Source organism: Ipomoea nil, unplaced genomic scaffold (genome assembly GCF_001879475.1).
Source record: "Ipomoea nil cultivar Tokyo-kokei standard unplaced genomic scaffold, Asagao_1.1 scaffold1576, whole genome shotgun sequence".
NCBI lineage: Eukaryota > Viridiplantae > Streptophyta > Magnoliopsida > Solanales > Convolvulaceae > Ipomoea > Ipomoea nil.
This window is the reverse complement of record NW_017618004.1, coordinates 1,502,935-1,519,778: the sequence shown is the minus strand read 5'-3', so window position 1 is coordinate 1,519,778 and position 16,844 is coordinate 1,502,935. Positions and strand designations below refer to the sequence as shown.

At 37.2% G+C, this 16,844-nt stretch overlaps 3 protein-coding genes across 4 annotated transcripts; 2 read left to right on the top strand and 1 right to left on the bottom strand.

The window, feature by feature from the left end:
• The first annotated feature begins 3,033 nt into the window (after positions 1 to 3,033).
• Positions 3,034 to 6,054, top strand: LOC109190217 (high mobility group B protein 10). The gene is made up of 6 exons (XM_019340669.1): positions 3,034 to 3,359; positions 4,148 to 4,226; positions 4,388 to 4,547; positions 4,646 to 4,723; positions 5,149 to 5,510; positions 5,604 to 6,054. The coding sequence occupies exons 1-6, from the start codon at positions 3,184 to 3,186 to the stop codon at positions 5,691 to 5,693; spliced, it is 945 nt and encodes a 314-aa protein (XP_019196214.1). The 5' UTR covers positions 3,034 to 3,183; the 3' UTR covers positions 5,694 to 6,054.
• Positions 6,055 to 7,817: 1,763 nt separating this feature from the next.
• Positions 7,818 to 11,272, top strand: LOC109190560 (uncharacterized protein At4g26450-like). Its single transcript, XM_019341064.1, has 4 exons — positions 7,818 to 9,815; positions 9,999 to 10,179; positions 10,366 to 10,420; positions 10,895 to 11,272. Exons 1-4 carry the CDS (start codon positions 7,930 to 7,932, stop codon positions 10,945 to 10,947), a joined length of 2,175 nt encoding a protein of 724 aa, XP_019196609.1. The 5' UTR covers positions 7,818 to 7,929; the 3' UTR covers positions 10,948 to 11,272.
• Positions 11,273 to 12,180: 908 nt separating this feature from the next.
• LOC109190559 (probable WRKY transcription factor 2) lies at positions 12,181 to 16,285 on the bottom strand. 2 transcript variants are annotated; one of them, XM_019341063.1, is made up of 7 exons: positions 16,206 to 16,285; positions 14,569 to 15,070; positions 14,282 to 14,473; positions 14,063 to 14,201; positions 13,411 to 14,026; positions 13,005 to 13,163; positions 12,181 to 12,914 (listed from the first exon to the last, which is right to left on the bottom strand). In XM_019341063.1, exons 2-7 carry the CDS (start codon positions 14,986 to 14,988, stop codon positions 12,362 to 12,364), a joined length of 2,079 nt encoding a protein of 692 aa, XP_019196608.1. In that variant the 5' UTR covers positions 14,989 to 15,070; positions 16,206 to 16,285; the 3' UTR covers positions 12,181 to 12,361. The 2 variants fall into 2 exon arrangements, with proteins under 2 accessions (XP_019196608.1, XP_019196607.1); XM_019341062.1 differs by having other exon boundaries at positions 13,411 to 14,201.
• Between the last annotated feature and the right edge of the window lie 559 nt (positions 16,286 to 16,844).

Below are 16,844 nucleotides of genomic sequence, written 5' to 3'. Positions count from 1 at the left end.
CCCTTATGTCCCGTATTTGGTTTCAACCATACCCATACAATTATTTTATTGACAATATAATCAATCTTGACTATATTATCTTGCATTTGTAAACTTAGAATTACCAATTTAAATACACAAATTCAACATTCAATTATCTATGCATAAACAATTCTAATATAATCTTGCCTTGATATACTTTAAAATACTTATTTAAGAAAAATATTGGGCATTGTCTCAATCGCGCAATGCGCGTAAAAAACTAGTAATAAATCTAATAAGAGCCAATAATATTAGGCTCTTAACCGAAACAAAAAAATGTTAGTGTAATTGTTTCTTGAAATGAATGATTCATATTATTGTGATTTTAGTATTTTTTTTTATTTTCCTTATTTACCCTCTATTATATTATATTATTTTCTTAAATAACCCTTCATTACGTTAATATAGACTTTAGTAATAGATTCCGTTAACTATTTATTATTCTTAACTTATTAATTTATATAAGAAAGGTTTTAGATTCGAACCACATCCCAATCAGAGTTGGCATAATTGTTAAAATATACTACGAATATGTTAAAATATACTAAAAAAAAATACAATATAAAATTTAACATAAATTTTGATCAAATAATTAGCTCGACTAAATACATAGCATTCAAATTTGAGCATCAAAGATTATAAATCAAGAACTTTGAAAATCATTTTTTTGCATTTAAAAAAATAGGTTAAATTTTATTTTTTTTAGCTTAATTAATCTTTTTTTTTTATTATTTATAACAAAGCTCAATATTTTAATTATGCTTTTGCATTATTAGAATGAGTTAGGTCATTATGATATTAATATTTTTTGTATGTATTTTTATAAATTGTACAAATGTACAGTGTACATTACTTTACAAATATTATACACTTATTTTTTTTTCCGGACAAAATTGTTCTTACATCATTGTCAGACATGCGCGACTTAACTGCAAAGTTGTTGATTAGAAATACAATTACACATGGAGTCTAAAATGGTAGGATCATTTTTCAAAGAATTGACAATGTTGACATCCCACTAGCTCCAATTGAACAAGTTTACACATCATTCTCAGAATTTTATTAATTCATGAAAACTTCTAAATAAATTTGTAAGTTACGTAGGTGAAAAAAGTCCCCCACTCGATCCCCCACCCTCAGTAATAAATGTGGTATTTATAGAGGGGTTAGAAAACAAGTTCCGAGCCTTTGGCTTGGAGGGATTGTGGTGCCCATGCACGGATTCAGTATGGGGCCAAAGGGGATCCGCACACGTGTTGCAACATCCCTGACGAGATAAGACATGCTGCAGACAATTCAATCGATTGTCCCGACCTAAGGAGCTCGGTTCACAAGATATCTTCTCAGGCGACATGCGGGCTTGCTCACTAAGGAAGTTGGGTGAGCGCAAAGGTCGAGAAGTCAATAGACACAGTCGGGTCAGGTCGTAATCTTTTAACGTAAGGGACCCACGACCGACCATCAGACTACAGTCAGGAAATAATCCTTAGGCGTAAGGGACCCACGATTGACCATCAGACTACGGTCAAGAAATAGTCCCTATCAACCGCTATAGTTGAGGACCATTTTGATTAACTCTATTTATTACTATTAAAAATCATTAGTTATAATATTTGGTATAATATATGATTATAAAAGATTCAATTTAAAATTACTTAGTTAAAAGAGATAATTGTGGTAATAATAAGTGGATTATTGCAATATTATTACAAAATATGTTGTGTAAGAATGAGTCATGACAGATTAGAACGTGATTTGTCTAAGTTAGGATATAATCACATAAGCTATTATTACAAAATATGTTGTGTAAGAATGAGTCATGACAGATTAGAACGTGATTTGTCTAAGTTAGGATATAATCACATAAGCTATTTATACAAGGAAAGTCTAACAAATTTAGCTAAAATCACGGTAGACTGGGCAAATTATGTAGTGCAACCGTATGCACATGAGTCTAAATTCATAATTTCTATATTGTAGATTCATAATTTGTATACGATAGATTCATAAAATGGATACTGTAGATTCATAATTTATAAATATATGTTCATAATTATAGAGTTATATGTTCATAATTTTCGATGTTCATATTCTCAATTGTTGAACTCTGTATTCACAAATCACTTAATTATACATCCATAATCTGATAACTATACAATTTAGAAATTATGAATCTACAGTACAGAAATTATGAATTTGCAGTATAGAAATTATGAATCTACTGCATAGAAATTATGAATCTACTTCATTTAAATTATGAATCTACGGTTTAAAAATTATAAATCTACAGTATAAAAATTATGAATCTAGACCAGTGTGCACACGGTTGCACAATATAACAATCCGGTGGACTGAGGTAACGGGTCAAAGCCCATGGACTGTCCGCATGGCTTGTCCGGACCCACCATTCCGACCTCCAAGATGGGCTACAGGACAGGAATGGTTGGTTGCCCCAGGGGCCGGCCCCCGGTCGCATACGCTGGTTCGAATTGTTTTGGTCCGGGTCACATTCCTTGGTCGGGACTACCTTGGTTCGAGTTGTTTCCCTTGAGCCAAGGTCAATTCCTTGGGCTTTGGATCGTGGAGTCGTGGACTCTTCTTGAACTACCTGGATCATATTCTTGGGCTATGGGTTCCTAGACCCCGAAGCGTTATTATTCGATCATTTTCAATAACTCAATCATTTATAATATTTGGTATAATATATTATATTATTATAAAAGATACAATTTAAAGTTATTGAGTTAAACTAAAAATTATTTTTTAAAAAATACTCTCGAAAATATTTCCAGCTTAAAAGAATCTAAACTCCACTATTAGGGTTCAAATCTATGACAATCCATTTAAAATAGTAATCAAAATTCCATTGTACTACATCACTTAGAATTATACTAACCATCGAAATAAAATTGAAAAAAAAATAATTGTAAAATATTACACCGAATATATATTTTTTCTTGATGGGTAGGTCTAAATATTACTAAATTACTAAATAATAATAAAACTAGAATTGTCGCCAGAATGATAGCATAATTTGTGGGCAGACATTGATTACTAAGAAAAAATTTGATACTTCATCGCTGTGCCGTAGGAGCAGAGGGAATGGGAGGTTTACGAGTTCATACTGCAAACAATTAGGGAGTATAATTATCGGCAACAAAAATGTCATCTAACCCTTCACCCACGGGAACGCCTCTCACTGCTCCCTCTTCGGGTCAATCCAAGCGCCCGCTCTCTTACCCTAAGCCCCAAGCTGAGTTTCAGGAAATTGTTCGAGACCCACAGCTTTTCTGGCAAATGCTTCAAGCTTTCCATGTTTCTTTGGCTGCCAAATACTTGTTAGTCCTCTTTTTCTTCCTTTTTTTTTTTTTTTTTTTTTGCTGTTTCTTCTGTTGGTTTGAGGTTTTCTTGCTCTAGAAGTTCTTGGCTAATGGAGGTTGTTTTCCCCATTCCTAGTGTGCCCTTCTTCGATTCCTATTAGTTTGTTGTGTTTGTGGATTTGATTTTGTAGTATTGATTATTTATGTATAATTTATCTGGTGAGTATTTATGCTCAAACAAACTGTGGACTTCCATTATGCTTGAAAACGTTTGGAGTATTATCTTGGTGTGAGGATGCTTGATGGGCCCAAAGAATCTTTTTTTTGGTCAATTGGTGTCCTAGGGTTCTAGGAACCACATCTCACATATATGTGAGTTTTGATGAGCATTATTCACAAATGTAATAGATATTTGCTTCAAAGACAGTGGACATTTAAATTATCGCAGTTTACTTTGAAAGTAATGAACATTCTTGTGCTCTTGATGTAATTTACCTTTCTTGTTGTGGTTGAATATTGTGTAGATCAATGATAAAGTTACAGTATTTGACTGCAATTTCTTGAAGAAAGTAGCAATCTTTGCGTGTATGGGTAATTGAAGACACAAAGAGTGTATTATGGATTAGTAAATAATGGACTATTAACTTGGAGCTTGGTTTGAAGTTATTCATCTATGCTTTGAAGTTTGAACTACTACTTTTGCTACCAACTTATGAAGATTATAGAAGAGAATTTTCGAAAAAATGCTAAATTATTAAAAGAATGGTAATGTGATCATTCCACTTTTGATGTCTCATTTTCTGCAGGGTTCCTACTGTAGCAGGAAAGCCTCTAGATCTACATCGTCTTTTTGTGGAGGTTACTTCGCGAGGTGGAATAGAAAAGGTATGGCTTTCTTCGATTTGAGATTTTTCTTAAGGTTCATTGAACCCTGTTAAGTGGAACTAGACATTATCTTGACTCTTGAGAATAATGGAAACTTGAATTTAGTTTGATTATGATATATTGTTATACAGTTTTATGGATCATAGCTCGTGAATGTGCAGGTTATTAGAGATCGAAGATGGGAAGATGTGATTGGGGCATTCACTTTTCCATCCTATGTAACAAGTGCATCATTCATCTTAAGAAAGTACTACCTCTCCATGCTCTATCACTTTGAGCAGGTCTATTACTTCCGCAAGGAAGAGCCTTCATCTGTCCCCGGTACCTTAAAACATTGAAAAAAATTATAGAACGCTATTTTGTGTTACTTGTTTTTCCTCTTTAAGGTAAAAATTCAACTTTTTCCCCCTGTTGCGCAGATCCTACTGACAAAACTTTCAGTGTCTTAGAAACCGGACATCCTATTGATGGCGATGCCACCGTAAATCCACTGTCAGGTCTGCTTCTAATGCACTTATGCACTGTCATTTTTTTTTTTTTTTTTTTTTTTTTTTTTTTTTTTGTGTCAGACCTCGAGGTGTCCTGAGCAGGCCCTAACTGTAGGAGGCACCTTTAAGCCCATACTATATTCAGACTAATCCCCGTTCGCACCGGGCCGGCCCAATTAAGGGACAAAGTGCTGACCAGATTGGTTTTTCCATACGAGAGGGGGTTCCTCTCTAAGGGACAAGAGTGCATGGCCACTCACGCCAACCAAGCTGGTTAAGGCACTCGTAAGATTTTAGCCTTGAATTTTGGCTGTAGAGTTCTTATATTATGCTTCACCCAAGTATGTAAATTTAACATCTACCGATACACAAAAGAAAATCGTTGAAGAGTAATATTCAAATTTCATATGCCTAGTTTACGATGTTATATGCAGGGGCTCCTAGTATCGAAGTGGGCGATTCAGTTGTTGGCACAATTGATGCGAAGTTTGATTATGGTTATGTAATATCTGTGAACATGGGTCCCGAGATTTTCAATGGCGCTCTTTATCATAAACCTATGCAACTAGATTCATCTCAGAGTGCTAGTGCTTCAACTGGACCTGCTAAACTGAATAGAAAGAAACACCAGCTTGCACTAACGGATCCCTCTAAACCGAGGCAAAACCTAAGTGGCTACAATTTCTTTTTCGCTGAACACTATGCCAGGCTGAAGCCTGCACATCACGGCCACGTGAGAGCTATCAGCAAGGAAATTGGAATGCTATGGAGCAGACTCTCAGACGCCGAGAAACAGGTAAGATTTATGCATTCTGTATATCAAATAATCTTAGTAATTTCACCATTGGACTTCTGCATCAACAGACATTCCTATCTCTCTCTCTTGCAGGTTTATCAGGAAAAGGGCTTGAGAGATAAGGAGAGATACAGGACCGAGATGCTCGAGTATAAGTCCTCTCAGCCCTTACAAATTCAATAGATATAATTTGGGAAATTGTTTCCCATGGGATCACTACTTCCTACAACGGTTTTGGGAAATTGTTTTTGTCAATTGGCCTAGTTTAGATCTTTCCCTTGCAACCTTTTCACCTAATATTCGGTTTGGTGGAAATGAAATCCTCAGGCCTTAATTAGTGCACAGTTTGGAACATAGGAAATGGGCTTTTCTTTCCTTTAGTATTAGTTTTGGAGTGGACAAACTTCATAGTCAAGTCATGTTCATCTAGTTTGACAATTGAACATGAATGTAAATTAAAATGAAGATGAAGGTTGCTTAATTATATTGTACTGAACCCAGTGCCCTTTTAAATTGAATTGCATGTTCATTTGAAGTGAATCAATTCATTTAACATGCATGTTGATGTGAGCAAAGTGCATGCATGATACACTGACTGGTTTTAGAAGTTGGCAGAGCATATCTATATTCATTGATCCTATGCTGCTATGCACATGAACATGTGAATGTGGATTGTGTATGGTCAAGGTGGTAAGCACCTTTCTCCAATTTTTTTCCTACTCTTTATGAAACAATCATTGTAAGTGTAGCTATTGGATGTTTTCTGGGATCAGTCAATAAGGTGATGTTTGGTTCGTGGAATACATTGAGAATGAAATGTCATTTTGTACAATGAAATGCTACAGAATTGATTCCCTTTGCCATGAGAATAGTCATTCCCAAGCCTCTCTCCCCTCTTAGTCATTGTCTCTGACGGTGGAAATCCTGGAAATCCTGGATACACCAGGAAAAACATTGTCATATTATTCTTTTTTTTTTTTTTTTGGGTGTACATCACTCATCATCATGAATAGAATTCTACGGAATTTTGAGAATTCTACAGAGTTGACTATTCCCTTTGCCTTGGGAATAGTCATTCCCAAGCCCCCCTCCCCTCCTAGTGAATGATGTTGTGTTCACCGTCGAACACAGTGACTAATTTTTTCGCTGAATTGTAGCTAAAACAATCAAAGCGGGCTTAGTCTGCCGATTAGCCCGTCCTGTCATGCAAAAAGGACAAGGTGGTCTTTGATATTTTGGACCTGTATTTTGATATAAGCTTTTTAGCACGCTCCCACCTAACCCACATGCATTGGGGGCGGGGCGAGCCGACTTCCTTTATGCCCGTATTTTGGCAGGTTTTTAGTCCGCCCTCGGTTTTGACAGGCCCCACTTCGCCGGCTAATTTCGACATCTCTAATTGTAGATATCTTTTTTTAGGTGGGACAACTGACATGGAGATTTAAAGCTTCTCCATACACAAAGCAAATAATAGAACCATTAACTTTTGGTTAAGAATGAAAAATTTGCTCAATTTTTTATTTTGATTATCACTTGGCTCTTGCAATGATAGAAGGTTAAAAGGAAAAGGAAAGAAACTAAAACACGTAACAATTAATTATTGCGTAAGAAACCAATCACACTGGCCGAAAGTTGGATGTAGCAGCTATTGCGTCTCAATTTTTCTTCTTTTTTCTCACTCCACAAAATCACAAAGGAAAAAAGAAAAAAAGAAAGATGAATAAATAGAACAATGAAAATACTAATATCCATAGTTTCGTAGGTAGATCTGCCATGTTGATTTGAATTCATACACACAAATTTGCCCGGATTGATCTTGCCCTAACAGATTTTTTTGGGGGGGGTACCGGGCATGAAATTGACCCGGATCATCTTAATAGATCTTGCTAAACATTGATCTTTCGGACTTTGTGTGATGACGATGGTGAAGTTGGATGAAGGGTTTCAATTGATGTGAACTTGGATCTGAAAATTCTAATTGCAAGAACCCCAGTTTTGGATTCCGTCAACCAATCAGTCAAAGGTAACTTAAAACCACTGTTGCTGCTGCTAAATTTTGATTGATTACAGAAAATCACCAGATCTGTGAACCTTGATTTCTTGACTTGTGCAAATCTTATGGATTTGACCTTCTTGGACTGTTAATTCTGAGGTTTATCAGTAACCCCATGAGAAAGATGTTGAATCTCTATATATTTCCCAGATTCCCTTACAGGAAATTTGTAAAAACCTCTGAAACTGCTTAGAACAAGGTTTTTGTAGGAATATTTTGCAATTCTTGTTGAGACACTAAGTTAGAAGTTGTAAAGCTGCTTTTGGGGAAGAATTTAGTGAAGAAATTGACTGTGAGGGTTTTGTGAAAGAAAGGAAGCAAGAAAGAACACTTGAATTGTCATCAGTGAACTTTTGCTTTGTAAATATGCATGCCAGGCATCGTAGTCCAGCAAATGCATATAATAGGTCTAGTTCAATGGGGATGGGAGGTATGGGGACAACCTCTCGAGTTTCACCGGAGGGATCAATGAGAAGTAGTCGCGGGATGTACAAAAGCTATAACCGTGGTGGCTATGGGCGTGGCCAGCTGAGGCAGCAGTTTGAGCCTCGGCAACCTTCACCACAGAGAAGCGATATTTTCATGGAAGCTGGTCGAATGGCAGCGGAGTACTTGGTGAGCAAGGGATTGCTGCCGCGAAGTGCCCTTTTGGGGAAGTTGCAGAATGGTAGCTTGAAGAATCACAGTGGTTATAGTCACGGTTTTAGGATGGTAGATGGGGATAATATGCAGCTATCCATGGAGGGTCGAACATCAGCTCTTTCTCGTTTGGGAAATGTTGCTGATGGTGAAGGGCCAGGTAGGAAACGGTACCCCAATGATTATAGCTCCATGGCCTCGAAAGGTTATGCAAGAGGAAGGAGAAGACATGGATCGTATAAAGATTCTGAGTGGGACCAAGAATTTGGAAGAAGCGCGACTTGGTCTGATAGAGCCAGGGCTTCCACAGACATGGATGGTCATACAAATGCTTTCTCAGGGCGTCAAGATGAAAAGCAAGCTATTAAAGATAGCAATAGTGAATTGCAGAATTCCCCAGCCACTGAATTAAACCGAGAAACGGATGGCATTCATAAATTAGTTGGAGATTCAGAGTCTATCTTAAACAGAAACCAGTCGGTTGAAGATACAAGTGCAATTGATACTGAGAAGGATCTCCTATTATCAGATAAAGTGGATCGAACTGAGAAGGCTGATGACATGGAAATCTCAAATGCAGAAGTTGGGGAGGTTGAGAATGGTAACGATAATGATGGAATGGAGGTGACAGCAGTCAAGGAGGATAAGCAGATTAATTTGTGTGCTGAAAAAGATAATTTAACAAGCAAAAAGGGCACCGATTTACTAAGCCTCTGCAGATTTGAGAAAGTTCCTAAAAGAATACGCTCTTCGTTGGCAAATAGATGTCCAAAGGTTGATGCTAATACCATGGCAGAGAAAGAGGAAACTCAAGAGAGTGAGCTTCCCAAGGAGTTTGATGCACAAGGTGAAGATATGTCTATGCATGTTTCCTCTGATGACATTTCATTGCATCAAAATCATGACACAAAAGCCCTTGATTCCGAAAATTCAAAAGCACTAGCTACTGAGGAAGTCCCGTTTGTTTCTTTTGCTGTCATAGAAGAAAATACTACCGGGCCTTCCTCTTTTGCTGATCATCCTTTAATAAAAGAGGATGAGGAAAGCGAGGGAGTAAATATGTTTGGGAGATGCAGCTCCGAAGAAAGAGGCAAAAAACGACCATTAGAGGATATTGACAATAATGTGGGAGTTAAGAAACCTAGAGAGTTGGCTTTATTTGATGAAACAGAACCGGAGGATGTCTTTGTATACTCTATTTCAATGGCAAAGCAGCAGAATTCAGAAGACCAAAATACTACAAATGGAGAGCCAGCAATGTTGTCACCTGATCATAAAAAATTGGTGGATGTCCCTCTGTTTTCAAGTGATGTGCCAACCATTGAGTTTTCTGAAAAGCAACTCTTTCCCAGTTCATATAAGACGTGTGACCTAAACCACATTGATACGTGTGATGTGAACCACAATTGTGATGCTGATTCTGTTCTCACGTTCCCTTGTACCACAGACATCGGAAAACAGACTGCACCAGTTAACATTGGTTTGCCCATGAACGAGAACTACGATTTGCCCAGCAAATACAGTCAATGTGGGTTCGGTGGCAGAGATATAGAAGTGATTGATTTGGAAAATGATTCTGATCAAGATAACAAGACTTTCAATAATCCACAGAGGTTAGCTGTCTGTTCTATTACATTCCATGTCATTCTTATTGGCTTGCTGAACTGCATTTTTTCCCTTAAAGGGAAGCCTCAATTGATTCCTTTCGGCTTTTCACATATACACAGTTTCTATGATCATTGTCTTGGTTTGCATTATTTTCGAAGACCCTTGACAAGTATTTCCTTGAATTGCAGTTCTGAAACTGGATTCACTGCCCAGGATGGCTTTCCTAATGATGCAAATGATATTGCTGATGTTCAGGATGGTTATGGTTTAATGTTTTCGGAATTGCTTGGGAGTGATATACCAAACTGCTCATCTGTACCAGGAGATTTGAATACTCTACATAATGATATGGGCCTTCATAACGGAGAGGTACTATGGACTACTGGCTACTCTTTGGATATGATTCATAGCTTGTTTAGTTCTTAGTATCACCTGCCTAGATAATTCTCACCATTTAGTTGAAGTGATATATGTAATAGACTATCTATTTTTTTGGTCCACGTAATAGACTATCTATAAGTGAGAGTGACAAATTCTTTTTGTTGGTTATTGCAGGGAATTCTTGGTGGTGACGATGATTCAATATATATGTCCCTGGAAGAGATACCAAGTATGTTATAATCTTAGTTTAGTATTTTATGTCTTCTAAATCTAAATTCAGTTATTAAGGTGCAACTTTGTTTGAATAGAATATTGACATTACCTACCTGCCTTACCCTAGCTACCAGAAGGAGACTGTGAGGTGCTTAAAAAGTAAATTTTGACTTAGTAAAATTTGAGTCTCGTATAGAAACAAGAAAGATTTAAGAACCATGCATAAAGAGAAATCCTTGTTGATCGGGTTAAGCAAGGTGTCGGGCATCTAGGTATAGAAGATACGTTGTTATGGAATTGGAATTCTTGATTGATGATAACTTTGGTAGCATAGTTTCATGATTTCTTTAGAGTGCAGAATCGAAACATACATGAATATATGTCTGTTCCTTTGTACTAATGTGCATTCAAATGCGTAGATGATGAAAAATGATTTTTCGGGTTTGTTCTTTCATTGCCATTTCTCTAATAACATTGCAAATTCCTGCAGGCTTTTTAAGGTCCTGGCAACAACCATCTCAGGAATTTGGGAAGCCATTTTGAGCTATATTTTTTCTGTTTAGGTTCACAGCTCAATGTGTAAATTAAAAGCTGTTTGTCTACCAACGATACTGTAGTCCAATGGTACCATGTCACTTCCTTTTATGAGAGGTGATAGGTTTGAATCTCAATGGAGACATTTGATGTAATTGGGTATCCCCTTCCTATATACATAAAAATAAAAAAAATAAAAACTGTTTGTGTAGGACTTTTAGTATGGATCTTTAGTGTCAGACTGGTCCTACCATGTGCAACTTTTAGTGTATCATATTTTATGTATGCTCCACAATTAGCTTTTGACATAACAAAGTGCATTTCTCAATGCAAATTTATCGTAGTATTTTTATTTTTATTAGTTAACTTCTTTATTCTTTAATCAATTATTGAGTTAATTCCATTTTTGCCATGGAGTTGTAGATAACACTCCACTTTTAGTCCCTTAAAAAAAAAAGAATATTTCACTTTAATCATAGTATTATTGTGGCAGAACCATTTTTGGTACTCTGTTAACAAAACCGTTTAAATGACCTTTAAAATACAATGTCATTTTGCTCTTCAAGTAATGATTTTTTCAAAAAAAAAAAAAAGAAAGAAAATATAGCGAGTTAACTCACATTAATATTGGACCAAAGAGGGATATTCTAACAAAAATAAATAAATAAAAAGTGGATTGTCACTTATAAATCTAGAATAAAAAATGGAATTAACTCATCAATTAATCCTATAGGCTTTACTTCCATTTATTGGATAATGCAGATTTTTATATTCTATAGAAAACAAGGGTGAATATATACCCTCGTGAAAATGCAATTAGTTCTCTCAATTACAAAAATGTTTCAACTGATTATTCCAATTGTAGACATTTTTAACATGTGACTACTCAGTAATAATCACTACACAATATAGTATATTAAATAGATATGTTAAACGTCAAATCCCTAATTCCCCATCCTCTTTCATCTACCTCTAAAAAGTGTAATGTCTATAAAATCCAAACATTAAAAAATATATTATGTAAAGTCGAGTATTATAAGTGAAAATCTCAATCCACTTGAAAAAGGCTTGGTTAAAGATGAAAGAGTCCCTTCCACTCAACCACATTGCTGAAACAAGTACATATTGCATATACCTAATGCTTGTGTGTGTGTGTGTGCACATCATCAGAAATATGTACCAAATGGAATCAAATTGAAATATCTCATTGAATCTGAAACTTTCCATTTTTGCACTCAATGCCAACCAAATAGTAGCAAGCAACAGCTTTAGGAAAAGCTCACAAATTTCAATTATATATAGTGCTGATTGTTCAAGGGTATAACAAAGAATGAACTATATAATGCAATCAAATGAAATGCCCCCATTGAATATAGTCAAACATTTCTACTTTCTTCTCTTGTGAGAGCAAAAGTTAGTAAATTTACATATGAGGTCCAAGAGGCAACCTACTCATGACCTGTTGATAAACCGATGAGCCATTGGAGATGTTCAAGCCGGGGTCTGATAAAGGCTCCATCTTTGGCTCTCCCTTGGACAGCATGAAGCTCATGTGATTGACCGGGCGCTGTTGTCCAAGATATGGAAGAACGGGAAATTTGCCCGGGTTAGGGCCAAGCCCAGCCATTGCCAGATTGGTTAAGCCTTGTGGGTTCATCCCAAAACCAAAACCCGGGGTACCACCTAGCTGTGGAGGCCTACCGGCCAGCCCAAATGAAAGAGGCCCTTCAAACCTTGCCATGGCGTTCTGAAGCTGTGAAGACTCGGGCCTATGCAAATGGGTATGAGTTGGCGCGGGTGCTTGGGTGGGCCCGCTGTTGGAAACTCCTGAATTAACGTGGCTACTATTGCGGGCTGCAGGAACATCATGGTTGTGCTTCCCTTCATAGGTGGTAATCACCGATTTCAGATCGTGAGAAGCCCTCTCCACGTGTTTCCTGACAGTGCAGCCAGCACTCGTGCACTTGTAGTAGCTTCTGTAAATCGGAAACAAGCAAAGAATTCATTCACTTCCAGCAACAAGAATTAACTTTGGGATTTTGGAAAACGTAGAGAATTTTACAGACCTTGGATTTGGATTCCCTTTGACGACTTTTTGTCCATACTTACGCCAGCGATACCCGTCATCGAGTATGTCAACCTCACTGGTAGTCTGCACCACCACCCTGGGCTCCCGAATGGCTCTGGTGGCGCCACTCATGTCTGCTGCATAAGTTTCAATCTTCCTAGAAAATCGGTAGATAAAAAACATTATGGGTCTACATTGGATTAAATCAAAATCCTCATCTATAGGCAGTGTTGCAAAAATCGCGCCTAGGCGCTAGGCGGTCGGCCACCTAGGCGCTCTAGGCGGTCACCAGGCGCCCTAAGCGGTCCCCAGGCGCCCTAGGCGGTCCCCAGGCGCATAGAGGGCGCCTAGCTATTTTTTCAACCTGGTCTATAGGTTAATATCATGGATAATATGAGAGAGACCTTCTTTTGGACTCGGACTCGTCTCCTTCACCATCATAACCTAGTGACACACTTCCGTGTGTTCCACGATCATCTTCATCTTCATCGTTTGAAAAAGTAGAAGACCGATCCACTGCATCCCCTGATTCAAACTGAGTGCCATTTTGGGCCTGCAAGGAAGACCCGTTGCAATACTCTGAGCCCAAAGGTGCAGAAGTTGTTACCTCAAGATTGTCGTTCCTCCAATCGGGATCTCCAGCACCCGATCCCTTTTGCATATTAGCCCAAATTGGATCACCATCACCTCCGGTTCCACCTTGTTCAGTATTTTCTATTTGCATGTTTCCAAGTGCTGATCTGCGACTAGGCGTAGGTTTTGGGTGATTGTGGGCCCCCTTGTAGATTATCTCCGTAATGTGACCCTCGTGAGAGCGCTCCACTTTCTTCTTGACCGGGCAATTTAGATGTGTGCACTTGTAGTAACTCCGGGGATACTCGCTTCCTTTCACTTGTTTCTGCCCATATTTTCTCCAGTTATAACCATCATCAGCAGGGGCCCCGAGAAAGTTGGGATCTCCGCTTCCTCTTTGATCAGTTTCCTCATCTGGCAGCTCATCGGGAGGTGGAGAATGCTCGGTACTGCCAGCAACCGTATTAAAAGCCATTGGCTCGGATGTGATATTACCACTCCCGTTATCATTCTCCGTAGAAGATCTAGAGAAATCAGGCCGTTGAATTGTTCCATTTTGTGCATAGACTTGAGTAGGCTCTATACTGGGAAAGGATTGCCGTGCTAGATTGGATGGAGGTACCTGTAAAGCCAAGAGCCGTTAATGAGTTCATGCCATAGAGCTTGAAATTACGTACTTTTCTAAGATAAAAAGAAGGTTACTTTGCCAAATGTGCCGGGAAAGATGGAAGGGCCAGTTTGAATAACGGGCTGGAAAGCAAAGGACGACGAATCATTGTTGTCGAAAGAACTCTCTTTGCTTTTACGAGAAGCGGACTCCATAAACATCATTGAGTTCTGAATATCACCAGATGAAGGAAATGGAAATTTTCCAGTTGTTGGAGACGGCTGTGCCTGCCAAAAAAAATATCACGTTTTCGAAACAATCGAAGTCAAATGAAAATACTCAAGCAAGATGTATTATGACAAGATATTCTACTATAAATTACCAGTGAATTCGAGAGGAAAACAGGAGAATCTAGCAGAGTTGTTGGACTGAGACCAGGAGGAATCGTCAAGTAAGGAGACCGAACTTCTTGATTCTGTGAAAGATTAGCAGTTCGAATGCTCTCTGTGTTCAGCCGTGGGGCATTGAATCCCGCCCTAGCTGCCATTCTTTCTAAGAGACCACCACCACGAGACCCTATTTTCTGCTCAGAAAGCAAACTCATGCTACCCGCTTGATCACCACCTTTCCCATCACTATTTCTCGATGAAGCATACCCTTCAGGCTCTGAAACAAGGGTCCCGGTTTTATTCTCCCTCGTCCCAAGATCGTCACCCAGGATTGATGAGAAAAACGCCCTTGGACTTGGACTAGGAGGCATCCAATCTCCCATGATGGCCACAGGGTCATCAAATCCACCCATGAATCTCAAGTGGTGTTGGAAATCAGCAACTCAAGTACAAATAAACAGTGACACAAACGACTTGCATCCAATAAATATAAACCTGAAAGAATTAAAGATTTAGAAGTTAATGCGATAAAAGTGGTTGTGTCCAGTCACACTCATATAATCCAGCCCTTTATTAGGTCCTATTTCCCTCTAGAATTTCGAGGAATTTATTTGTTCCAATTCTATGAGATACCCACAACAACAGTGAACCTAAGTCTTTTTATGGTTAAATGTTTCAAGAACAATTTCTGAACCCCAGAGATCAAAGATTTCCAAGATCCCACAACTCATGCTGAGAGTTTAAACTACCAAATATGGCTATAATAAACTGTGAAGAAACTCCACAAAATGAAGATAGTCAAAAACATAAACCTAAAATACACCAAAACCAGACAGTTTCAAAAGGTCCCATTGATCAATTTTCCTCATCTAACCACAACACATGTACTTTCCTGCAGGCCATCTAATCAGCACTGGTGAAAAAGCCCCTTACCTAAACTCTTTCAGAACAGCATTTCATGATAAGAATCAACCTTAATTTATGAAAATCCAGATTTGAGGAAAATCCATCATGGGCAATCAGAAAAAAAGGTTTAAATTTTCCATGGAAGCTTTTCCTTCTCAATAGCATTTCAGACAATTCAACCTCAACATAAGCAGTAATAGTCATTAAAGCTTAAATCTTTACAAAGATTCGCGAAATATATTCATAAAAGGAAATCATGGGCACTGGTTATATACATCTCCAAAACAAATTAAAGATCTGGGAAGAAACAACAAACGAGCAAAACATCAAAATCCGAAATAACCCATCAGCAATCCAACGCAACTAAATCTATTTTGGATTTTTTTTTAAAAAAAAAATTATAAACCCAGTTAACAATTCTGTCGCACAAAAAGAAGGAAAAATAGCAAAATTGAATGAAACAAGGAAGAAAACCCAGTAAAAGACTCAATCATTCAACAATGATGATGCAAAGGAGTAACTGAAAATAAAAATTAAAAAACAAACAGAGAGAGAGAGAGAGAAAGAGAGACAAATGGAATGCCAAGGAGACCCTTTTCTCTCTAACTCTTCCCCAGATTAGTCTCCTTTGAAGTTGATAATTTTGGTTTAGTTATTTGAATCAATGAAATTGAAAAGTTAAAGAAATGGAAAGACTTTCTTCTAAGAAAGAAAGAGAAAGAACCTTGGCTTCACTCTTCCTGTCCAATATCTCTCTCTATCCTCTGCCAAAATATTGCTTAAGCACAGAAATGATTGATTTGGGGAAACAATAATGACTATGAATAAATAAATACATAATTAAATAAATTATTAAATAAAGATAGTTTTTTTTTTTTTTTTTTTTTTGAGGAGGAGTTAATTTCTGTTTCAAAAAAAAAATAAAATAGTTAATTGCAAATTAGGTCCTCTAACTATTACTCATTTATAATTTTAGTTATTGACTTTTAAAATTATCAAATTTAATCATTATTGGATTATTTCAAATTGTAATCTACTGTAAGATTTTTCCTGTGTAAATTGTTAAAAATGTTGGAGTGTTATGTTGTGCAACCGTGTGCACTATACAAGATGCACGGAATTGGATCTATAATTTTTATATTATAGATTCATAATTTCTATACTATAGATTCATAATTTCTATACTAAATAGTTATCAAATTATGAACATATACTTCAGTGATTTGTGAATACAGAGTTCAACAATTGGGAATATGAACATTGAAAATTATGAACATAGAGTTTTGTAATTGTGAATATAGAGTTCAATAATTATGAATCGATAGTATAAAAATTATGAATCTATAGTATCAAAATTATGGAT

What these genes read in the sequence shown, in the direction of transcription:
- LOC109190217 (XM_019340669.1), top strand. Translation starts at nt 3,184, where the DNA reads ATGTCATCTAACCCTTCACCCACGGGAACGCCTCTCACTGCTCCCTCT. An exon ending in CGCGAGGTGGAATAGAAAAG is followed by an intron (nt 4,227 to 4,387) that starts GTATGGCTTTCT and finishes GTGAATGTGCAG; the next exon opens with GTTATTAGAGATCGAAGATG. An exon ending in CACCGTAAATCCACTGTCAG is followed by an intron (nt 4,724 to 5,148) that starts GTCTGCTTCTAA and finishes TGTTATATGCAG; the next exon opens with GGGCTCCTAGTATCGAAGTG.
- LOC109190560 (XM_019341064.1), top strand. Translation starts at nt 7,930, where the DNA reads ATGCATGCCAGGCATCGTAGTCCAGCAAATGCATATAATAGGTCTAGT. An exon ending in ACTTTCAATAATCCACAGAG is followed by an intron (nt 9,816 to 9,998) that starts GTTAGCTGTCTG and finishes CTTGAATTGCAG; the next exon opens with TTCTGAAACTGGATTCACTG. An exon ending in TGGGCCTTCATAACGGAGAG is followed by an intron (nt 10,180 to 10,365) that starts GTACTATGGACT and finishes TGGTTATTGCAG; the next exon opens with GGAATTCTTGGTGGTGACGA.
- LOC109190559 (XM_019341062.1), bottom strand. Translation starts at nt 14,988, where the DNA reads ATGGGTGGATTTGATGACCCTGTGGCCATCATGGGAGATTGGATGCCT. An exon ending in TTTTCCTCTCGAATTCACTG is followed by an intron (nt 14,474 to 14,568) that starts GTAATTTATAGT and finishes TTTTTTTGGCAG; the next exon opens with GCACAGCCGTCTCCAACAAC. An exon ending in TTCCCGGCACATTTGGCAAA is followed by an intron (nt 14,202 to 14,281) that starts GTAACCTTCTTT and finishes TTGGCTTTACAG; the next exon opens with GTACCTCCATCCAATCTAGC.